This window comes from Myxocyprinus asiaticus, chromosome 39 (genome assembly GCF_019703515.2).
Source record: "Myxocyprinus asiaticus isolate MX2 ecotype Aquarium Trade chromosome 39, UBuf_Myxa_2, whole genome shotgun sequence".
In the NCBI taxonomy this organism is placed as follows: domain Eukaryota; kingdom Metazoa; phylum Chordata; class Actinopteri; order Cypriniformes; family Catostomidae; genus Myxocyprinus; species Myxocyprinus asiaticus.
The window spans coordinates 38545253-38571247 of NC_059382.1; the positions used below are offsets into that span (position 1 = coordinate 38545253).

Sequence of the window (25995 nt, forward strand, 5' to 3'; positions counted from 1 at the left end):
AGTGATTGAACAGTACTGACTGGCATTTAAGGCTTTGGATATCTTTTTATATCCTTTTCCATCTTTATAAAGTTCCATTACCTTGTTACGCAGGTCTTTTGACAGTTCTTTTCTGCTCCCCATGCTCAGTGCATCCACGTGAGAGCTAACAAACACATTGACTATTTATACATAGACACTAATTGCAATTTAAAAAAAGCCACAGGTGTGGGAAATTAACCTTTAATGGCCATTTAAACCTGTGTGTGTGTCACCTTGTGTGTCTGTAACAAGGCCAAACATTCAAGGGTATGTAAACTTTTGATCAGGGATATTTGGGTGATTTCTGTTATCATTATGATTTAAAAAGGAGCCAAACAACTATGTGATAGTAAATGGCTTCATATGATCACTATCCTTAAATAAAATACATGTTTTTTGTGTGATCAGTCATATTTTCAAAATCAATGCCAAAATGTCACAATTTCTGCCAGGGTATGCAAACTTTTAAGCACAACTGTGTATATATATATATATATATATATATATATATATATATATATATAAAACTGCAAGTTAAACCATTCAGTCCTTGATTACTTAAACATTCATCCTTATCAGCTGCAGCCTATGCTGATAATGCAAACCTACTGCTGGTGCAACTCAAGTCAACTAAACAAAAAACACAGATATCATCCACAATAAAATAAATAACCACATTCTAGATTATTGGAATGGCATTTTTTTTATTATTATTATTCAATAACTTCTTTTTTTAACATGTACACAGAAATTTCAGTGATACAGTATGTATATATATATATATATATATATATATACACACACACACACACACACACATCCACGTTGGTGTATTTAATATTCTTTCTCTAAAAAGTCAAGGGCATGGGACATGGCTGCTGTGCGTTTAAAGAGAGGAAGGTAGGTTTCTGCTGTCGTATTTGAGTCCACACGAAAGAATCGGGATCCGCTATACAAACATAAAGTGGAAGGTACAAGGTTTATACAGCATCTCCAGTGCACTTCAAGCATGTTGGGAGAAAGACATTTAGGAGCTGCCTACAAAATGGAGTACACTAAACGGTTACGGAGCTTCACAATACTGCACTTTCCCCAAGCTGAGAGGGAAAGAGCTGAAAGTGTGCGTGTGAAGTGATCTACTAAAATCATACAGATACCTAAAGTTTGTACATTTATGACATTTATCACATTCATGTCACGAACAAAGCTTGGACCACGAAACAGATGAAAAAGAAAACCGTAAACTGGCTTTGTAATGTTTTTGATATATCACATACGACACTTTCTCTGCTACAGTATTAAAATGAAATTGTTCTTCCTCCCAACAGAACTTTACAACATCGGACATACGATGAAATAGGAAGGTGGTGATTTTGTTTGTGGGGGGAAAGATTTCAAAATAAAGGCCCTATGTAAAGCACCTTAGAGTAAAAGTGTTGACCAATATTTTTCAACTCCGGTCCTCAATACGGCCGTGATTTAGTTCTACATCAACACTCTTAATTTGGGGTGTGTTGTATACATTTACTGATTCTTTGGTACAATTCAGCTCCTGTAACATATAGCTAAACATCCAATCGGTTCATTAGAAACTAAGCAGCTTTATATGGACTGATCCATAAATGACGAAGGGGGATCCATTAGCGGGCATGTGGATAATGACATTCCTATTTCTTTTTCTGAATTCAAGGCATCACCAACTTACAAATCTGTACGTGTTTCAGGAAGAAATAAACGGAGCCACAGGTATGTTGAATACTGTAAAATTGTGTGCATGTAAATGAGGAAGAAATAGTTTGTTCGACACAGAGACGAGTAGAAAGTGTGTGTGAATATTGAGGGTTTGGTGTGGATATGAAAGCGGAGCAACTACATCATCCCCAGCTGCATGAGAGAGTTGGCATATGCCATCGGTTTGACATTTGGATGAGGCTGAGGAGAGAAAGAGAAAAAAAAAAACGTTTTTTTATGCTGCATTTATTACAGTAATAGATATCGCCAAATAAGAGGGGAAAAACACAAACCGTCTTTCCTTGCCTGAGAATGCATGCTAGAACATGTAAAAGTGTCAAGCCACTTACCACAGCATTAAACTGGTGGAACTCTGGCTTGAGGTCTGATCCACTGAGGTGAATGTACGCTCCTTTGTTACCCATCTGGTCACTAGAGGGAAAAAAGCAGGACACAGAAAAGAAAAACTCATGAATAAACTAGTGGTTTCTGTCGTGAACGATTTGAACTCAAACAGATGTGAGTGACTGTTTCTGAACGAATCTTCTAAGTGAATGAATCGTTTCTCCTTCACTGGAGTCTCTTCTTTGTGACTGCTTTGTTTTTTCTTGCATTCATAGTCTGCATTCGGAGCAGCACCGACCGAACTGAGACATGTTGTTTGTGAACAAACTGAATGAATTAGGAATCTTGTAGGTGAACAAGGATCTGCTGACAGACAACGACTGAACAAAAGGGAGCATGTTGTTCACTCAGTTGAGCATGTGAATAAATTACATCCTACAAGGGTTATCCCAATTTATGAATGTGTAAAATGAAATATGACTTTTAACAAAGAAAATGGCATAGCGGCATTATTGCAATTCATGATTTATTTAGGCAATGGAACTTTCAGTATTCATATTTAATTTTTGACTGGAATGGAAGTGAAAATGAAAGCTTTATCGTCTTGCTTTCAAACATGAAAAATTAAGTATGGATTGTTGTATTTTTCAAGCCCAGCAGTTGACAAAATGAAGGAAAATGACAATGAAATACAGGACATCCTACAGAGCCCCTTGAAGGACAGGGAAACTTGTTTTTGCATTCCTTCACATCAGTTTTGGTTCCCTCACAACACCTTCATCCATCCCTTCCCAAAATTAAGGTTTTACTGTAGTAACTATAGTTCAACTATGGATTTGGTAGCAAAACCATCATAACCACAAAATTTACTATGGTTTTACTAAAGTAACCATTTATTAACCATATTTCAAACCTAAACTATAGTAATAAAAATCAATCATTCTGCCAAACACATATTTACTGCAGTTTAAGTGACACTATGGATATTTATGGTAATGTACCATGAACGCAAAACTTATTGAGAGGGAACAAAAATCATTGCAAGGAAACGTGACACTTATTCCGAGAAAACCAAGCATAATTGTGAGGAAACGCAAACTTATTGCGAGGGAACCAAAAATAATTGCAATACAAAACTTGTTGCAAAGGAATGCAAAACGTACTGCGAGGGAACCAAAAAATATGCAAGGGAAAGCAAAACTTGTTGCCAGGTAAAAAAAAAAAATTGCGAGGAATCCAAAAAAACCAAAAAACAAATATTGTGATGGAATGCAAAACAAAATGTATAGTGAGGGAACCAAAAATCATTTTGAGGGAACAAAAAAATATTGCGAGGAACACAAAATTATGAATGGTTGGCAGGAATGTTGTTCCAGAAACAAAAGGATGTTGCTCTAGGACCAGTCAAATGTTTGGATGCTTGACTGACTTTGTTTTAATGTTTTAAAAAAAAAACCTTGGTATTTCGCTAAACGATTGACTTCTGGTGCTGTGCATTGTGTAGTGCTAATAAAGACAATAAATAAAGAGAAGAGAGTACCAGTAGTTTGGCGCTGAGAAAACAGTGATGCACTTCCCTGAGTGAGTGACCTCATAACCCTCGGCTTTGACCTCATGACTGCGCACAATATACTGCAGTTTATTCTGTTCCAGAAAGCGCTCAGTGACATCAGGCCCGAACTGACAGCTCACGCCCCGTTTACTGATGGAGCGCCCATTCTGGAAGAAGAGAACTGGGGTTAATCAATTGCAGAAGATATTAAGGAGAGCTGTGAATGCTGTAATGTAACAGAAACTGACCTGAGGCTGAGGATCTGACCACAGCAGATCACACATCGGACCTGCAACAAACCGTTTTGGCATATTACAAATTACAACTTTTCGAAACAAATGACTTTTCGAAAAATACATTAGTTACACACAGTATTCATTTGGTGACATCAAGCACATCTTACCAGATTCTGGAGGCTGTCGGTTCCTTTCAATTTTTCTAATGTCATCTAAAGTCACACCATCCTCACTAAACAGTCCTCCATGCATCACCTAAAACACAATTTAACACACTCAACACACCAGACAAAAACAAAGATTTACTGGCCCCACTTTACACCTGGCAATAACATGTATTCAATATCCTCACAGTATCTGGATATTCCTGAGCTGGATTGCACCTTGCATTTCAATAGCCACATTTCCACTGTCAGGCCAAATGAAGGCATGCTAGTGTGTGCCAAGGCCAGTTGCGTTCCCACTGTCACTTCCGGGGCTTAATCGTGCCTCCTCGGGGCTTATTCGGAGCCAATGGCCTTTGGCCCGCCGATTATCCTTGGGCCAAGCGAGGCCAACTAGGGATTAAGGCACCTTCAAAGTCAAAGGCCTCCACCTTTAGCGAGACACTTGTGCTGCATTTCACTGAAGTCGGATGTGGGATATTCCTACTTGAATTCTCCGATCTCCGACCATAAAGGAATTCCATTGCCAGAAGTTTAAAATGATGTTTAAACAACCAAAACCACAACACTCCCATTAGCATAACAGGGGTTTGACTGTTTCCTTGCAACCCAACTGATAAACAAAGCTGCTATGCTAGCATTTGTGCTACAGGTGTATGATCATCAAAAGAGAGTTTAATTTACTGTGTTTTGTACACCAGTCTCTGAAAACGTTTGTTAAATAAGCTTTAATATCTTGTGATGTAGGAACTTTGACTCACTGATTGATATTATTTAATAAAAGTGAATGTTTATCACTAACTTTGTACATCTCTGGGTGTCAACATGTTTGTGTGATGTCACGCACCTGCATCTCAGCGGGAAAAAAAAAAAAAAAAAAAAAAAAAAAATGCGGACACGCTACAAATCCATTAAGATGCACCATGGACAAAGGTATGCCCAAAGGAAGAACTTTCCATGGTTCGTGATGTTGGACGGTGTGCTGGGACATTGTCCCGCAGTTAGTGAAGAGATAACTCGGGACACGTGGCAGTTAAAGTCGGTGAGTTGTCAACATTAAATTACTTTGCTAACTAGCTAACGTTTCCATACAATATAAACTTGATATTCTAGATAACTAGATAACATGCGTGTTTGTTTTGGCTTGTGTAATGGGCAGGTGTGTGACTTTTGCACCAGGGCGGCATAATAAAGGCGGGTTTTAGGGCAACGCTGCGGGACTTTTGGCCCAATGGTGGTAAGGCAGAACGGTTTTGGTCTCGCGGCTTGTGGTCTGGGGCTATTGACCCCGGCTGACCAGTTTATGGCCCAGACTCGATAGTGGAAAAGTGGCTGATATCTCCAGCGGGACTGGACAGACATCTGATCACAATTAACCATGCAAAATGGAAAAAGCTCCTTTCATATTAATAAGAGGTTGTCAACCAAAGATTTTCTTTCATTTACCAAATGTTTAAAACACTGACAGCTTTATTAAAATATTTCCTGTCATTTGACAGATAAAAATAAGAGACCGGCTGATTAATTGGCACCGATAGCTGTTTTTGGAGTTATCAGTTATCTGCAAAAGTCAATGATGACAGTTCGCCATTAGTTTTTACTAACCCGGTGGATGGCGCTGGAGGGATCCAGAGTCTGACCACAGCCTCTGGTTGCCTCTATGTCAGAGTTTCTGCTAAGAAATTTTGGTGCAAGCCAACATGTCCAGGAATTTTTTACGTTTATGAGACAAACTGGAAAAAATTCAGTCATCTCATTTTGATGTTTTTTTTTTTGCACTGTAACTTGATGTACCATGCATAATATGCAATATAATAATGACACAATCAAGTCAAATGAACAATAAAGTTTGTTAATTATAGTTACTTTTCCATTTAAAAAAATATAAATAAATAAATAAATAAAAAAAAAAAAAAAAAAAAAAAAAAAAACGGCAGTCATGGAATTAGCGTCTAATTAAAAAAAGCATTCAAAACAAAAACGGGACAAAGCAAAAAGCTAAACGGCAACATGCCACATTTTTTTTTTTCCGTTCACAAAGAAATATTAAAATAACAAAAGTCATTAGGGGTTATTTCATATAATTTCTCATCTTGGCTAATTTCTTTCTCTTTATTTTTTTGACTATTAATTGGGATCATTGGGATGGCAACACTGTACACTTGTGGCATTAACTAAAGGGGCTGCTAATGCTTCGTGTTTTTCACCAGACAGTGTGTCTGACAATTTTTGAATTTGTCGGCTATTGGGATGCTTTAACGGTCAAAAAAAAATATATTTACAACTAACGGAAACCTTGATTTTAAAAACTATTGGCTGATTTATCGGTTATCTGCCTTTTACACCACCTTTGTTATCTGTCCCGGCAAAATCCCCAAAATAAGGTAGTCCGTTGCGTTTCCCTACTTTAGAAACATTTCCACAGTTACAAAAATTATTGGAATTAGAAGTAAAGAAAATGGGAGAAAATAAAGTTTCAAAACTCCCCTGTGAAATCAGTTCTCTTCTTTTGTCTTTTTCACATTGCGAGAGAATATTAAACACAGTGCTAGGTAAGACTGAAAGAGTTCTTGCCACAGGACAGCAGCTCTTAAAAAACAACAAGAATGCAATAATTTCAACTTTTGACTGTTCAAATCAAATATTTCGATTCAGAATTAATAGACAAAACTAATCAAAAGGCATGTCCCGATACCATTTTTTTTTTTTTTTTTTAAGAACGAGTACCGATATTTCATTTTTACAGAGTCCGATACCGTTGTTTTTTGTTTTTGTTTTTTTGAACTCCATATCAACAGTTTATTTCAATTTTATCATCAAAATGGTGTTTAAATAAATTTTCATTAAAATTGTAAAAGAAAATAATTTTCAACATAATATTGTATTATTTTTTATTAAATGAAGTGCTTTTATACAGAACCTTTCAGCACAATTCAAAATACAACATTGGATTTATATTTTGTCAAATAAAGTGCTGCATATCAGAGCATCACAGATGTTAGATACTGCTATAGATATACTAGATAATAGTAGTAGTATTACAGTGAATATTACATAAAAGTAGTGATACATTTCTGCCATACTATTTTCCTATAACAGGGTTCCCACTCATTTCAAGGCACAATTTCCAGGACATTTCTAGGACACTTTATGTGCCCAACAAGTGTAATATTTAAGTGTAATGTTTCTGTTTGTTTTTGATGGTAGTTTCTCACCTCCAGATAAGCAGTTTGCTCCATGGCCCAGTGTGATTATTAATCCCCATAAAGCTGTGATTCATTTAAATTACATAGTCTGTATGTGCTGCACACAAGATTCTGTGTTTTCCACATATTGCACGTGGTAACCGCGGTATAAACGGACTCTGATTGTTGAATTATTGAAAATTAATTCTCATCCCGAGGTATTAAGGCCGAATCGCCACGTAACCAACCTAGTGTGAAATAATTTTTAAAAATACAAAAAATTAGTGGTCCGACTGTCAGTATTGTCTAAATTTATAACACACAGGGATGCAGATCCACAAAAATGTTTCAGGTTTTTTTTTTTTTTTTTTTTTTTTAAGAATAAGCTAAAAGCACCAACTTAAGCTATTTTAATGATTGAAGTACAGCAAATTAACTGCACAATTGTGCAGAATTAGCTGCAAAAATAAAGGGTATTATAAAGGTTTGCTTCTGTTTCACAAATTTGTTCAGTTTAATTTATTGACTAGTTTAGTGACTACTTCTGGAGAGCATCTTATGTGCTATGAGTGAGTCATTGAATCATTTTTAAATGTTCACGACCGAAATCTGCCAAGAGACTTTATAGTATTTAAGCACTATAAGAATAAAGCAGATCTATAATGTCCATTCAGTTTGTGAACTGCCGAGCATAAATTTTCATACAAAAAGACAACAATAATAGTCTAATAATATTAATGGTATCAATTACGTCCTTACCTTCTCCTTTATTACAATTTGCACGTTACTTTATTCAGTTTCTCTCCGTGATGAACAAGGCAGACTCACATGCCGATGCTGAAGTAAACTAACAGCATGCCCCTCTCATTCAGTCAGTCGGTACATGTACCAGGTCATTCAGTTTGTTTATGAATCAGAAGTTTCATGAGTGCCGCTTCTCACTGTACACGCACCAAGCACGTGACTGGCTGTAGCTGTAACCAATCAAGCGATCTGCCTTGGTTGAACCGTGATTGCCAAGCACACGATTGGCCGCTGCTGTAATCAATCACGAGGGTGTAAGCGCCTAAACCAGTGATGTTGTTTCACAATGCGCAGCCACCGGCATTGACAAACTATACAAATGTGTATTTGATTCCTATTCTGAGTCCCGATCATTACCATGTTTTTGTACATGTAACGAAAACCTTGTTGACACAGTCAAACCGATTTATTATACTAAAATATTTTCCAGGACATTTAGGTATTTTTCTAATTTTCCATGATTTTTCCATGACTGGAAAACTGCATTGCAAAATTCCAGGTTTTCCAGGACCCATGGGAACCCTGTATAAATGTAGCTTTTATTTTTGACTAAGCTTTTATTTTGAAGTGTTTCTGTGTTGTTTTGACCAAGGAGCTCTGACGCTGGACTGCAGCTTCCCACTCTGGAAAAGCCTGTCGCTACGTGACTCAAAGTGATTATTAAACCGCAAAAGCCTGCGATTTAATTAAATATGTACTCTGTATGTGCCTTGCGCTACAATGTGAATTTTCACTCCGTTTACTGTCAAATGCTACAAACAGAGCACACAATGCTCATGGCAGTGTTTTCCCTGTATGAGCCAACAAGGAGCTTTAAAAGGTATGAGCAGCTGGCACTGTCTTCACACATTCACAAGCGTTCACATTTGAATTACATGCAAACTATACATTTACCTCATTAAATCGCAGCTTTTGTTCCAAGCTTCTTGGAGAATTCGCCACAGTTCTTCTATCTATTTAGGTTGTCTCAATTGCTTCTGTCTCTTTATGTAATCTCAGACTGACACGATGTTCAGTGGGGGGCTCTGTGGGTGAATGCCATCTCTTGCAGAGCGCCCTGTTCTTCTATTCTAATCTTTTCTATTTGCAAAAGTATTGTTTGGGAGTCTAAAATGTATTTTTCCTATTAACACACTAAAGCTGAAGATATAAATAACCATCTTAAGACAAATGTTCATGTGAAACATATTAAGTGTCTAAAACTTTTGCACAGTACTGTATGTGCTGTTATCTTTCTTTCCTTTATGCAGTGTGTCTTACCAGCACTTTGTTGTTGATGCACTGTGCAAGTGGAAGCCACTGGAAGACCTCACTGAAGAGCTGGAACATCTGAGCAGTGTACTTCGCTTTCACCTCGCCCTCAAACCCGTACATCTGATTCATGTTATCGGTCTCATGGTTACCTGCATGAAACAACGAACACATGTCAAATACGGATCCGATTCAGCCAGCACAAAACCACTGCTGGAAAAGTCTTTGGTGCATGCTCACCTCTCAGCAGGTGGAAGTGTTCTGGATGGAGCAGCTTGAAGCCAAAGAGTGTGAGAATGACTTCAACAGAGAAGGAGCCACGGTCCACAAAATCACCGTTGAACAGCTGGCACCATATAGTCAAGGCTAATTTATTTGTGATCCATGAACAAAATGTGAGAGAAAAACTATTATAAAACAGATAGTTTCGATGCTACAGTTGGATTAGATGAGCCATGTTTGAAGCTGTTATACAAAAGCTGATATTCACACACCTGTAACCGCTTGTTGGCCCACAATTAGGCTAGTTATTCATTGTTATTATTCATAAATGAAACAATTCATTGAATATTGGTGTGCTGCCATTTGTTTTATAAAGCATTCACTTATTACATATTATTTAACATATAAAAAAATTATTTAACATATTTTGGCTGTCGCCAGCATTTTCACATCCAAATTTAAAAACTCACCTTACATGCTTACAGTGGACCAACTCCAAAATATTGATTTAATTTGACAGATCCCTCCATATTAAAAAAATAAATACAAATAAAATTACATTAATTCATAAATAACATTGGATGTGTTTAAAATATTGTGAAAAACAATTTTTTACCCGGTCTTTGAAAGCCTGTGATTCAGGCTCTGTTTGCTCAGTTCACAGAAATGTCATGACAGCAGCTCCCACGCAGGTATAAATGTTTAAATACTTAATGTATTAATATAAATATCAAGTGGTATTACACAACATTACCAAATCCAAGAGGTAAAGGATACATATGGATTAGTTGGAGATGGTAAACCATTCAACTCAAAGATATTTAGAAGATCATAGTACTGACCATGTGTGTCCCCACAGATAGTTATTTTCTCTGTCTAAAACAAAAAGAAATGAACAGAGAGAGCAAAAGAACAACAAATTCAAATTGTTGAGAAAAATGTCATTAAATAGAAGTCTGCTTAGTCTAATGTTTTACATTTTAAATAATAAAAATGATAAATAATGATAAGAATTCTACTTCTATTACCTCTTTCAACGTAATTTCAACTAGACTTGGAAGTTTGGATAAAACCTCTTTTACTTGAACCAGCATCTGAAAGAGAAGTGATGATTAACAGTTATTTTATTTATTTATTTTTACTCAGTTTGTGTGTATTTTAAGAGTGTTCACCTGGTAAGCACACTTTCTGTGCAGTTTCTTCTGGTCTTTGAACCACTCCATCAACTCTTTCATGAACTTCAGTGTGACTGTCCCATCTTCAAGTTTAGGTCCAGTATAATCATCCTCAATCGCTGAAGGGACCGAATTAACAAAGACATGTGAAATCGTAAAACAGCTTCATGAAACGAAACATAGCTTTGAGGATTTCTATAAAAAGCATTCAACTTTAAACTTAACATTCACCCTCCTTTTATCCTTCGGACCATTTTGACCCATATTGAAAACCATTTAAAATGCCTAAGTTCTTGATTAGTGTACAACAGCACTAAAGACCTCCCTTAATGACAATCTGCTTTGTAGTGGTCCCAAAGTGTACAATGGTTGGGGGTGGAATGCCACATTCTGAACATATTACTTGATTACTTAAAAAAAAAAAAAACACTATCAGTGTGTGTAGACATGTGCATGTGTGCAGGAAAGAATGCAATTTGTGGGAAAGATGCAGAACCCAGTGGAGCAGGTGAGGGGGCTAAAGAACCGTTAGGGGCTGAATTTGAGATCATTTGAAATATTTTTAGGTAAAATGTGCTTCATATATACACACACAGATATTATTTGAGTGATTATTTAAAGCTGAATAATATCCACAAAGTCCGAAGGTGAAGGGTCACAACTGTTCTTCCCATACAGGTCAAAATTGAATATACTGTAAAACTAGATTTACTAGATTACATTTAATGCTACTGAAGCTGAACTTGTTTTAAATGTATCATTATGAATTTCGACCACTTAATTAGTAGGGGTGGGAATCACAAGGTAACTGGCGATGAAATATAATATCGATATTTAGGTCACAATACGATATTATTGCGATTATTTTTGGTGTACTGCGATATTTCACTCAATGTTTCTCATTCGTCTTCATCGGACATAGGAGAACTGTTTCCAAATCACCAAATGCATTGTTAAATTAATATAGAAATGCCAGTTTACAAAACAAGGCCAGTTTATTTCCTAATATCCATGTACAATGCAAAGCCATAAACATATAAGACCATAATGGCTCCCTATTTCTGTGGTTAGGTCAATGTAGCAAGTCTTTCTAATAATAAATGATAGTATTTATGAATACAATAGTAGCCTAAACATTTGAAAATCATTATTTATTACAACAGTTTCAATACACAAAAGTGTAACAGATTTCACCTGAAAGGTTAGCCTATTTTATGTGAATAATAATAGCGAGATATCACAAGGAAAAATATCACGATACTTTAGCATATCGATATTTTTTCCCACCTCTATTAATTAGTTACATGTGAGAGGACGCAATATTTTTTGCTCAGTTAAAACTGATGCCTCTATTATTAGCGATTTTCGTTAGGTCATTACCACAATGTGCATGAATAAATGAGAATTTTTCCAGACAATAACCCTGATATTCTCCTCAAAAGTATGATTCTCTCACACTTAGAACATATTAGGAAATTAGTCAGGCAGAAATCGAATAAAGCTCTTACTCATATTCTCGATGTCTAAGGAGTCGACCACGGACCGTTTCAGCTCATCGCTGGCGATTGCTCGCTCAAACGCCTTCTGCTTCACAATCTTATTGCATTCCTGATACTTCATCTTGGCATCTTTGTCATTGGGCCGTACCCTCACTACCTGTTATAGAAAAAGACAATAGAAAGAAAAACACTCACAATAAAGTGAAGTCATTTGAGTTTTATGTGGCGAGCTGAATGTTGTTTTCAAGTGTGTGTCATTGTTGTTGATGTTAAAACATTTTCTTCTATCCCAGCTTAATATGCAGTCAACTATCAGTAAGCCATTGGTCGGTTGATTTTCCCCAAAAATATTGGGTGTGCTTTAATGCAACAAATAATATTTAAGGCACATTTAGTGTGCTGTTATGAATATCAGCTTAAATGTTTTTCCAAGGTATAACACAAAAGGTATACAGGCCAAACATCACATCTTTAGAAGTGTGTGTGCGGTGTTTCAGCTGAATTTTATCTTCTCAGCAATAGAAAAAGAAAGAAAGACAATGGAGACTAATTTAGCCATTAACAGCATATTCGGTCATCTCTGGGGGATTTAATTGCTACATTGCCACATTTCAACATCACACTGATCTGTGTTCACACAATGTAGAGCTTGCAAAATCGAATTGTGGATGATTACATTTCTGTTCCCAACATTGAGAGATTTAAAATCCACAATTGAAAATACAAATTCAACCTCTTTTTGCAGAAATAAACCATCTGGGTTATTCCATGTTTCAGAACCACATTTCAGAAACGACAAATTATTTAAACACTTTTTGCATCAGGGTGGTTGCTTGAGATTTGGTCGGTTTGACCAGAATTTTTAACCAATATTTACACAATGAACTTAATAACTGAAACTTAATCAGTTATTGGTTCTTTAATATCAGGTTAGAACCAAAAAGTCTTTAAGTGAGAGGTTTGAACAAGTGTGTACTGTTACTAAAACTAGTCAAATTAATTCTTTGTGGATTGTGTGCAATATTAGTTTTGTAAAGTAGTTCACCAGAGGTTAGTGATAAATGATTAAATTGTGAATGTGCCTAAAAGCAGAAAAAAAGAAGCTTTTTTATTTGCATACATCGGTTATGCATATCGGTTACTGGACACTTGAACAAAAATAATCAGTATCAGTCATAGAAGAAATATTGGTCTCTCTCTAGTCAGTGACTGCTTTTACGTTGCATGTTAAAATGTAATACATTTTTCAAATGTAAAGTCTTTTGTGAAACTCCATATTAAAGAACCGATAACCGATTAAGTTTCAATGATTAAGTTCATTGTTGTGTAAATATCGGTTAAAACTATCGGTCAAACTGATTATCAGTCTCTCTCATCTCTAGCCATTACCCAGTGTGAAGTGAGTTTAAATAATTGAGATGTTTCTGAAATATGGTTGATTTGACATGGGGGAAAAAAAAAAAAAAAAAAAAAAAAAGATCGGTCTATCTCTAGTCGATAGATGGTTTTGTGTTGTGTGTTAAAATTCAGAAGCATGAGATATTCAAGACAAAAGGAATTATTTTTAATCTGTCAGGCTCTGTTCATGCCTGGTTAAAATCAGTCTCTGATCACAAGTGGTCAAGCAAGACCCATTGAGCATGTTTACATGCACGTTCTTACACCGATTATGCTTAATAAGGCGACAACGTGTGTGTGGTCATGTAAACGCATTACAAATTTTTACTTTATCGCCGTAAGGCCTTCAATGGCTTATCCAATGCCTCTTCATGGTTTGATGTCAAAAGCAGAGAAAAACGTGATTATTTCAAATGTCATGTAAACGCAGTTTCTTGCTTTGTCTGATTTTTAAAATAAGCAGATTTTTGGGAGTAATCACTCTATTGGTGTGCATGTAAACATGCTCGTGGTTTACACCTGGTTGCTTAAATAGTCTCGTGTGACCACCTGAGATCGGATTTCGAAAGGGAGGGTCTCTGATTTCATCACTGCATGTACAGTTGAAGTCAGAAGTTTACACACACCTTAGTCAAATACATTTAAACTCAGTTTTTCACAATTCCTGACATTCAGTCGTAGAAAACATTCCCTGTCTTAGGTCAGTTAGGAACACTACTTTATTTTAAGAATATGAAATGTCAGAATAATAGTAGAGAGAATGATTTATTTCAGCTTTTATTTCTTTCATCACATTCCCAGTGGGTCAGAATTTTACATACACTTTGTTAGTATTTGGTAGCATTGCCTTTAAATTGTTTAACTTGGGTCAAACAATTTGAGTAGCGTTGCGCACGCTTCTCACAATAAGTTGCTGGAATTTTGGACCGTTCCTCAACACTGAACTGGTGTAACTGAGTCATGTTTATAGGCCTCATTGCGCGCACATGCTTTTTCAGTTCTGCCCACAAATTTTCAATCAGATTGAGGTCAGGGCTTTGTGATCGCCACTCCAATACCTTGACTTTGTTGTCCTTAAGCCATTTTGCCACAACTTTGGAGGTATGCTTGGGGTCATTGTACTTCTTGGAAGACCAAGCTTTAACTTCCTGGCTGATGTCTTGAGATGTTTTTTTGAATATATCCACATAATTTTCCTTCCACATGATGCCATCTGTTTTGTGAAGTGCACCAGTCCTTCCTGCAGCAAAACAACCCCACAACATGATGCTGCCACCCCCATGCTTCAAGGCTGGGATGGTGTTCTTCGGCTTGCAAGCCTCACCCTTTTTCCTCCAAACATAACGATGGTCATTATGGCCAGACTATTCAATTTTTGTTTCATTAGACCAGAGGACATTTCTCCAAGAAGTAAGATCTTTGTCCCCATGTGCACTTGCAAACTGTAGTCTGACTTTTTTATGGTAGTTTTGGAGCAGTGGCTTCTTCCTTGCTGAGCAGCCTTTCAGGTTATGTCGATATAGGACTCATTTTACTGTGGATATAGATACTTGTCAAGTCATTTTTATTTGTATATCGCCTTTCACAACACACAGTTTCAAAGCAGCTTTACAGAAAATCATGCATTAACAGAAACTGAAAGCATAATATCTATAAAGTCTTAGAGTCATCGTGTAGTTTGATTAAATACGATTATGAAGTGTGTATAAAAAAATAAGTAAATAAATAATAATTGTATTTAGAAACCCAGTGAGCAAGCCGAAGGCGACTGTGGCAAGGAACACAAAACTCCATAAGAGGTTAAAAGAGAAAAATAACATTGGGAGAAACCAGACTCACTGTGGGAGCCAGTTCTCCTCTGGTTAACAGCATGAATATAATCTCAATATTACTTATTTATGTGTAGTGCAAGTCATGGTTTAAAATTATTAAACTAAGTAAGTGTTAAGGGCCAGTGTTTAAACAAAGACTTTGTAAGAACTGTGATTAATGACTAATGTCTTTGAAGTTCATCCTGGATTAACTGCAGAAGTTCATATACTGTAGATGCATTTTCCTTTGTTAGTTGGCTGATGAAGGCTTTTGCTGGCAATTTATTGATAGTCTATGTATTCCATTTTAAGAGTGTAGTCCATCATTAGACCAAGGTGATGCAGGCTGAGATCAGTGAGGTGCTTCTCAGTCTACCTGTTTCCTCCAGAATCTTCATAAGCTCCTTTGCTGTTGTTCTAGGATTGATTTGCACTTCTCACTAAACTACGTTCATCTCTAGCAGACAAAATTAGTCTCCTTCCTGAGCGGTATGATGGCTGCCTGGTCCCATGGTGTTTATACTTGCGTACTATTGTTTGTACAGATGAATGTGTAACCTTCCGGCGTTTGGAAATTGCTCCCAAAGATGAACCAGACTTGTGGAGGTCCAAAAAATTTTTTTCTGAGGTCTTGGCTGATTTCTTTTGATTTTCCTATGATGTCAAGCAAAGAGGAACTGAGTTTGAAGGTAGGCTTTAAAATACATCCACAGGTACACCTCCAATTCTGTACACCTCCTATCAGAAGCTAATTGTCTAAAGGCTTGACATCATTTTCTGGAATTTTCCAAGCTGCTTAAAGGCACAGTTAACTTGGTGTATGTAAACTTCTGACCCACTGGAATTGTGATATAGTCAATTAAAAGTGAAACAATCTGTCTGTAAACAATTGTTGGAAAAATTACTTGTGTCATGTACAAAGTAGATGTCCTAAACGACTTGCCAAAACTATTGTTTGCTAATATTAAATCTGTGGAGTGGTTAAAAAATGAGTTTTAATGACTTCAACCTAAGTGTATGTAAACTTCTGACTTCAACTGTATCACTCATCAAATCTAATGTGTTACTGGATGATGATAAAGCACAAGAGAGAAGCTCTGTGAAGCCTTGTGCAAGTATACTGTATGTATGTGCTTTTTCTAATTTCCCTTTTAAAGCCAATGTAACCAACAAAATGTAAAACTCTTTTTTACTCTTTTGATTGACAGGTGAGGGGTGGTGCTTCACTGCATCACATGTGTTTTTGACTACCTCAATATGTACTTTTGTGATCTCATTAGAAAACATTTTAGACCCCGTTTACACCTGTATTTAGCACTGACCACTTGTGATCCTTAGTTTGGATGTTTCCTGAAAGTTTGGAAGCTGAAGCCAGAACTGTTCATTTCAAGAAAAACCATCACTTATGCCTGAAGTACATCACCATATAGTAATAGTATTCCCTTTTTAATTTTTTCTGATATATATATATATATATATATATATATATATATATATATATATATATATATATATATATATATATATTTATTAGGGCTGTCAATCGATTAACATTTTTAATCAAATTAATTACATGGCATGCCGATTAATTAATGGAATTAATCACATACATAATTATTTGCTGAGAAAGGCCACCAAATAAAAATAATTCTTATAAATAATGCTTAATTCAAATATTTCTAATTATAATATGTAGGGCCTATAATAAATATATATAATACGGATTGAAATTCAGTTTGAAATTAATTGCATTACTGTGGCAGATGAATAAAGCATTGATTTGACAATACAAAAAGTGGCTTAAGAACACAATATATTGTTTGTTTTATTCTCCTATCATTGAAGAAGCCTACAATTGACAGCAATCTGTTTTGCATTGAGATCGTCAATGTTTCCAGTTTTCAAAATACACGTTTTTGCATTCTGTCTGTGCTATATTTAATTGTCGCTCTATGTACATGTGCGTCAGACGGACGCGTTTGTAGAATCTCATTGGTATTCAGCTTCATAAATGTCACGTTTTTAGGACGCTTTTTCAAGTTAAAAGCAGAGGAAACATTGAAAATCACATTTCAAGATTCCTGTATTCTGTTGTGCTTTGCCCACCTTTGGTGCTTCCACCGAGAGCGGTTCTCATTCAGTAAATAAATCGACAGCTCTAACATACCAAGTGTTTTCAAAGTGTGGGTGTGCCTCCCCAGGGGGGCACTAGAGCATGTCAGAGGAGGCACAGAGAGTTGTAAAAAAAATTAATAATTAATATATATATATATATATATATATATATATATACACACACACACACACACACAGGTGCATCTCAATAAATTAGAATGTCGTGGAAAAGTTCATTTATTTCAGTAATTCAACTCAAATTGTGAAACTCGTGTATTAAATAAATTCAGTGCACACAGACTGAAGTAGTTTAAGTCTTTGGTTCTTTTAATTGTGATGATTTTGGCTCACATTTAACAAAAACCCACCAATTCACTATCTCAAAAAATTTGAATATGGTGACATGCCAATCAGCTAATCAACTCAAAACACCTGCAAAGATTTCCTGAGCCTTCAAAATGGTCTCTCAGTTTGGTTCACTAGGATACACAATCATGGGGAAGACTGCTGATCTGATAGTTGTCCAGAAGACAATCATTGACACCCTTCACAAGGAGGGTAAGCCACAAACATTCATTGCCAAAGAAGCTGGCTGTTCACAGACTGCTGTATCCAAGCATGTTAACAGAAAGTTGAGTGGAAGGAAAAAGTGTGGAAGAAAAAGATGCACATCCAACCAAGAGAACCGCAGCCTTATGAGGATTGTCAAGCAAAATCGATTCAAGAATTTGGGTGAACTTCACAAGGAATGGACTGAGGCTGGGGTCAAGGCATCAAGAGCCACCACACACAGACATGTCAAAGGAATTTGGCTACAGTTGTCGTATTCCTCTTGTTAAGCCACTCCTGAACCACAAACAACGTCAGAGGCATCTTACCTGGGCTAAGGAGAAAAAGAACTGGACTGTTGCCCAGTGTTCCAAAGTCCTCTGTTCAGATGAGAGCAAGTTTTGTATTTCATTTGGAAACCAAGGTCCTAGAGTCTGGAGGAAGGGTGGAGAAGCTCATAGCCCAAGTTGCTTGAAGTCCAGTGTTAAGTTTCCACAGTCTGTGATGATTTGGGGTGCAATGTCATCTGCTGGTGTTGGTCCATTGTGTTTTTTGAAAACCAAAGTCACTGCACCCGTTTAACAAGAAATTTTGGAGCACTTCATGCTTCCTTCTGCTGACCAGCTTTTTAAAGATGCTGATTTCATTTTCCAGCAGGATTTGGCACCTGCCCACACTGCCAAAAGCACCAAAAGTTGGTTAAATGACCATGGTGTTGGTGTGCTTGACTGGCCAGCAAACTCGCCAGACCTGAACCCCATAGAGAATCTATGGGGTATTGTCAAGAGGAAAATGAGAAACAAGAGACCAAAAAATGCAGATGAGCTGAAGGCCACTGTCAAAGAAACCTGGGCTTCCATACCACCTCAGCCTTGCCACAAACTGATCACCTCCATGCCACGCCGAATTGAGGCAGTGATTAAAGCAAAAGGAGCCCCTACCAAGTATTGAGTACATATACAGTAAATGAACATACTTTCCAGAAGGCCAACAATTCACTAAAAATGTTTTTTTTTTATTGGTCTTATAATGTATTCTAATTTTGAGATAGTGAATTGGTGGGTTTTTGTTAAATGTGAGCCAAAATCATCACAATTAAAAGAACCAAAGACTTAAACTACTTCAGTCTGTGTGCACTGAATTTATTTAATACACGAGTTTCACAATTTGAGTTGAATTACTGAAATAAATGAACTTTTCCACGACATTCTAATTTATTGAGATGCACCTGTGTGTATATATATATATATATATATATATATAAAACATTATTTAAACAGTTCTGAAAATAATAGGTGAAAAAATATTTATCAAGAATATTTGTGAAGATTCTCTGATATTTGTCAAGCCCACCAATAAAGCAGATGTGACGTATTAGTCTGTAATTAAAATGGAGCGGTTTCTGAGACCACCAAATTCAAATCCTTCAGTTTCAGGGGTCAAACCCAAAAGATGATGATATGATGAGCAGTATTTAAGTTTAGGATTTACATGGACAGGATCAGTTGATGCACCACGACCTTTATGTGTTGTTTGTCAGGAGATTTTAGCTAATGACAGCATGCGCCATGCTAAACTCCGCAGACACCTTAACACCAAGCATGCTGAGGTAGTGGGAAAACCTCCTGAGTTTTTCCAATGAAAACTTCAAGCCTTTCAAGGTCAGAAAAAAGTTGTACTCAAACCAGCCCATCTGGCACCAACAATCATGCCACAGTCCAAATCACTGAGATCAAAATTTTCCCCCATTCTGATATGATATGTGCACCTTAACTGAAGCTCCTGACCCGTATCTGCATGATTTTATGCACTGCAGCCACACAGTTGGTTGATTAAATAATCACATGGATGATTGTTGGTGCCAGATGGGCTGGTTTGAGTATTTCTGTAACTGCTGATCTTCTGGGATTTTCACACACAACAGTCTCTAGAATTTACTCTGAATGGTGCCAAAAACAAAAACCATACGGTGAGTGGCAGTTCTGTTGACTGCAATGCCTTGTTGATGAGAGAGGTCAACAGAGAATGGCCAGACTGGTTCAAACTGACAAAGTCTACGGTAACTCAGATAACTGCTCTGTACAATTGTGATGAGATGAATATAATATCTGAATGCTATTCTGAGATGTGGGTTGGTGCTGTTTTGGCGGCACAATGGGGACCTACACAATATTAGGCAGGTGGTTTTAATGTTGTGGCTGATCGGTGTACAAAACCCTTCTGGTGAACATATAGGCTACAAATTGCTTAATTTTATTAATACTTACTATAGAGAATTGTAACGATTTCAAAAAAAAAAAAAAAAAAAAAAAGAGTCTGGGGTGTGTTTCGGGCTTCTTCATAGTCTCGCATTATGCACCTAACCTTCATTTGTTTCTGGTTATTATTGGGATTTTGGTTGCACTATAAACTGCATCTGGGATTTTATTCATTTTGGACTCTTGTAGCATCATTGTCTGTGCGCATCATAGTAAGGAAAGAATTTTTTTTTTTTTATTAATCAATTTTAAAAACTATCGGCAAATTAATCAGTTATCTGCCTTTTCCACCACGTTAGTTATCGGTATCGGCAAAATCCACTATCAGTCAACCTCAAATGAGAATAAACTTATTTGCACAACAAGTATTTATTGCTTCCAGTAAACATCAGGGTTAAATATGATTAAACACGGTCAAATATGTTACAGAGTTCGAGCATTAGTCTTACCGTCTCGTAATCTTTGAGCGCAGCTTTGAACTTGCCAAGGGCCATGTTAGAGGTGGCCCGTCGGTAGTAGCCCTTGATGTAGTTCTTATCCAGCTCCAGGGCCCGAGTCGCATCCACCAGAGCGTAGCCATAGCACTCTGTCCGCAGGTACGCCAGACTTCTGTTACTGTAGTAGATGGCATTGGTTGGGTTCAACTCCAGCGCTTCTGAGTAATACTTGATCGCGTTCTCATAGTCCTTCTCTGAAATAAGAGCACAGGACCATTTATGCCCAAAAGACGCAGAATAAACCCGTTACAATATGAGAAACAATTAATTTCTGTTCAAGGTTATTGAAATTGGTATCGAGAATCGTGAAATTTTACTGATATTGGTACCGACTACTGAAATTGTGGTATTGTGACAACCATAAACTGAAATATACCCATATGAATCACAATTGAATCGAAATCCGAATCAAATCGAGAGCTTGTGAATCGGAATTGAATCAGGAAATCCGTACAATACCCAGCCCTAAAAATGAGCCAAATATCAGTCTATCACTAATATTGAATTCAACAGACCTCCTAACTAGTGTCCCTTTGTTACACTGTTCTTTATAAATAAAACATGAATTGCACAAAACGACAAACACATCTAGACGTTAGAAATGTTGACCACCCAATTCATCCTAAAGTGCTCAGTGGAGGCAGCATAAAAAACAGGAAAGAACAAAACAATCTGCTGTACAGTCCAACTCTTCCTAACAAATCTGTTGACACACATCAAACAACATAAGGCATGGTTCTTACTACTTTGTGTATATTAATGTGTACTTCACTTTTGTGAGTAGATGAAATTGTCAGACATGCTCAGTTCAAGGTCACACCCGACACTCAGAGGGAAACAAAACAGGTCTGCATGCTCAGCTAGTGTAAATGCACACTTTACAGGTAATGGTGCTGGTGTCTCATTTATCTCAGATAAGTCTAAAACTCTCTGGAAGCCAAGGTAACCCTCTACAGACACATTGTAAAAAAAGAATCGCCATTGGCTAGTAAAAATTTGTTTTACTCGCCAGACTTTTGACAACATGTAAGCGTAATGCAACTGAAAACTAAAATATATATTTTTTAGCCACATTGGAGGGTTTTTGAGCATGAACTGTCCGTTTAAGGTCCTGCCACAGCATCTCAATCGGGTTCAAGTCAGGACTTTGACTAGGCCACACCAAAACTTTAATATTCTTCTTTTGAGCCATTCAGAGGTGGACTTACTCCTATGCTTTGGATCATTGTCTTGCTGCATAATCCAGTTGCGCTTGAGCTTCAACTCACGGACTGATGACCGGACGTTCTCCTTTAGGATATTCTGGTAGAGAGCAGAATTCATGGTTCCCTCAATTATTGCAAGTCGCCCTGGCCCTGAAACAGCAAAGCATCCCCACACCATCACACTTCCACCACCATGCTTGACCAAAATGATGTTCTTTTTGTGGAATTCTGTGTTTGATTTACGCCAGATGTAACGGGACCCAGTCTTCCAAACAGTTCCACTTTCGACTCATCAGTCCACAGAACATTCTCCCAAAAGGTTTGAGGATCATCAAGCCTTAATGTTCTTCTGGGTTAGCAGTGGATTTCACCTCGCCACTCTTCCACGGATGGCATGTTTGGCCAGTGTCTTTCTGATAGTGGAGTCATGAACAATGACCTTATTGATGCGAGAAAGGCCTGCAGTTCCTTGGATGTTGTCCTTGGCTTTTTTGTGATTTCCTGGATGAGTAAGAGCTGTGCTCTTGAAGGAATTTTGGAAGGTCAGCCACTTCTGGGAAGGTTCACTACTGTGTCAAGTTTTCTCCATTTGGAGATAATGGCTCTCACTGTGGTTCTTTGGAGTCCCAGAGCCTTTGAAAAAGATTTGTAACCCTTCCCAAAAACTGATGTATTTCAATAATTTCTGGAATTTCTTTCGACCTTGGCGTAGTCTGTTTCTGGGTGAGACCTTTTCGCTAACTTCATGCTGCTGAAAAAGTTCCATTTATGTGTTGATTTGATTGAACAGGGCTGGCAGTAATCAGGCCTGGGTGTGTCTAGTCCAGCATTATGAATGCAGTTTCATAGATTTGGGGATTTAGTAACTACAGGCCCAGTTGGTACTGGATAACTTTTTTGCTTCAATAAATAATATTATCATTTAAAAACTGTATTTTGTTTTTACTCAGATTGCCTTTGTTTAATGTTTGATTTTGTTTGAATTTTTGAAACAACTTAGAATTTGATATACACAAAAACAGAAGAAATCAGGATACTTTTTCACAGCACTGTACATAGGCAAAATTTACAATAAACAAATTTCAAGCATTTAAGTTTAGTTAACAAAATTGGAGGGATCTATGTAAGTACAGAGGCGATTCTTAACAAATCTATCAAGAAAATGCTCTGGTCCCATTTCACTCCAAAAGTAAAATAAATCAATAATTAAAAATAAAATGTTCAATCTACAAAAATGTAGATAAGAAGCCTATTTTAGGGCCTTCAAGAGTTTTTATATTGAGATATTATTTGAATGACAGTTATGCACATTTTATCCCCGAATTACCGCAATCAATACCTCAAGCAGACCGTATATTTGTTTAATTAAATCTCAGCCTTTTGTGGTTTAATCATCACACTAGGACATATCACGATTTTAATTTGATTAATTGTGCATTTATATATTCATTTTATCCCTAATATGTCTAATTCTGTGGCATTCTACATTTAGCAGTTAGCGGTTTTAATTCCGTTTTTATGACTGGATTCTGTGATACTGTCCGTATATTCCGCAACGCGGAAATCATAGGGCGCTACAAGCTGCCAAAACAACTTGTTCTCTACTTCCTCCACATTGTGATGTCACACTGTGGTAGACATTTGCATCTGACGGCCTCCACAACAACACATCAACGCCTACTTTCCCTTATCACTTCAGTAGCCCCGCCTAGTAAAGGTGCAGTGAGATGGCAGGTCAGTCAAAAGCAGACAGCCAATCAGAACAATGGCCGTTTACTGTCAAGTCTTAAAGGAGAAGCAGCACCAAAACGGAGCGTTTTGGACAGAGGGTCAGAATGAGTGTGAAAAATGACCATGTTTTACAAATACATGAAATGTACTAATATTATAAGTGAACTTCAAAGAGCATATTAAAATAATAATAACAAGAGACTGTTTTAGAAGGGCTTGCTGCAATTTCAGGGTCAAAATGTTTGTCAAACAGCCAAAGGGATGTGCTAGAAACATCTCACAGAAACTACATAATGCACAATGAAATTCTTAAAAAGTCGCGGTCAAATATGAGGAAGATAAACAAACAGCATGACGCTGATTCCGTTGCAGGGGAATTATTCGATTAGTTCAGTCATTAAATACAAATAAATGACGGATGTCAATGAATGAATGAGTTGTTCAGGTTCATCTAACTTAATGAGTGAGCCGACTCTGTCGCATAAAACACGTGTCACCTCCATCTGCTGTCATCAGAGTATTTTCGGTCATTTTTACTGTGATCATGACACTGAAGCAGCATTTCTATCCAATCATCATCAGTCGCTAACCTGATCATTTCACAGCAGAACTGAATGAAAACATTTTTAACCATAGCTGGTCTCCGCTTCACTGTTCTGTGTTGAATAAATCAATAATGATAAATATAATGAGATAATTCTTAAGTTCGCTGTATGAGTGTTAAGATTCATCATGTTTCAGCTCATCTCTGTGTGCTCATACAACCTTAACCCCATCCAATCCAGTCCAGACAAGTGAATGTGAGTCCGATCTCGTGTATGCATCAGTTAATTTGCTGGGTTTTCACCTTTAAAGTAGTTATTCGCCTTCTCCTTCAGTTTCTCAGCACTGGAATTCTGCTCCTCTTCCGCCATCTTCTCACTGCCGGATTCCGTCATGCTGCCGTGTGCACGCTCACTGCTGTCACAAACACCCGCTGGGAGGGTCGTAAAGCTGTATTCCCTTCACCTCTAGAACAGTCCAGAGACAGCGGAGCTGTTCCAATACACACACTTGCGGTCTTGGTCACTTGAGTGCGCGTGCACGCGACAGGAAGTAAGTGTTCAAGACTGTCCCATGTCTAAAACATGCCAAAGCTCAGTGCACTTAACCCACACTAAATCCACACTAGTGCGAATACCAAGCGTATCCCAGAGTTCATCACCATCAGGTGCTCACACCCTGCCTACCCGAGCAATCAGTGTATTTTTGCTTTTCAACATAAGTTATTTATTATAATCAGATAGTGAAATGTAAGTGAAGCATATATTTATTTTAGTATAAATGAAAGTATTCAACATTATATAACATGTTTGGGATGACTTAATATCAGCAACATTTAAAATAAATATCATTTAAAATAAACACTGGCGGCCAAAAGTTTGGAATAATGTACAGATTTTGCTCTAATGGAAAGAAATTGGTACTTTTATTCACCAAAGTGGCATTCAGCTGATCACAATGTATAGTCAGGACATTCATAACATGAAAAATTACTATTACAATTTAAAAAAAAGTTCAGAACTTCTTAAACTACTTCAAAGAGTTCTCATCAAAAAATCCTCCATGTGCAGCAATGAGAGCTTTACAGATCCTTGACATTCTAGCTGTCAGTTTGTCCAGATACTCAGGTGACATTTCACCCCACACTTCCTGTAGCACTTGCCATAGATGTGGCTGTTTTGTCGGGCATTTCTCACACACCTTACAGTCTAGCTGATCCCACAAAAGCTCAGTGTCAGTGTCAGGTTTATTTTGCACCATATACACACAACCTAGGTTGACCAAGGTGCTTTACAACAATACAAATAATACAATAATACAATGAAAAATAAAATAATACTAAGAATATTAAAATAATACAGCAGATAATAACAGTACAATATAGATAAACAATGTCAAATTAAATATCAAAATAAAAAACATCCAAGCATTCTCTATATTTATTCAAATGCCAGAGAGAATAAATAGGTTTTTAACTTGGACTTAAAAATAGTTAAAGTGGGAGCAGTTCTAATATATAAAGGTAGATTGTTCCAAAGTTTAGGACCAGCTTCTGCAAAGGGTCGATCACCTCTTTGTTTCCTTCAGGTTCTAGGCTCTGTTAACAGTACGCTATCACATGACCTGAGAGATCTGGAGGAGTGATGAGGGGAGAGAAGGTCTGAGAGATATGATGGAGCAAGTTTGTTTATGGACTTATAGAC

At 37.0% G+C, this 25995-nt stretch overlaps 1 protein-coding gene across 1 annotated transcript; it reads right to left on the bottom strand.

Moving 5' to 3' along the window:
- Nucleotides 1-712: 712 nt before the first annotated feature.
- Nucleotides 713-24735, bottom strand: LOC127429498 (serine/threonine-protein phosphatase 5-like). The gene is made up of 13 exons (XM_051678539.1): nucleotides 24597-24735; nucleotides 20766-21007; nucleotides 12195-12342; nucleotides 10684-10805; nucleotides 10540-10605; nucleotides 10289-10387; nucleotides 9530-9635; nucleotides 9299-9441; nucleotides 4053-4140; nucleotides 3898-3938; nucleotides 3638-3816; nucleotides 2103-2184; nucleotides 713-1953 (listed from the first exon to the last, which is right to left on the bottom strand). Exons 1-13 carry the CDS (start codon nucleotides 24685-24687, stop codon nucleotides 1891-1893), a joined length of 1470 nt encoding a protein of 489 aa, XP_051534499.1. The 5' UTR covers nucleotides 24688-24735; the 3' UTR covers nucleotides 713-1890.
- Nucleotides 24736-25995: the final 1260 nt, after the last annotated feature.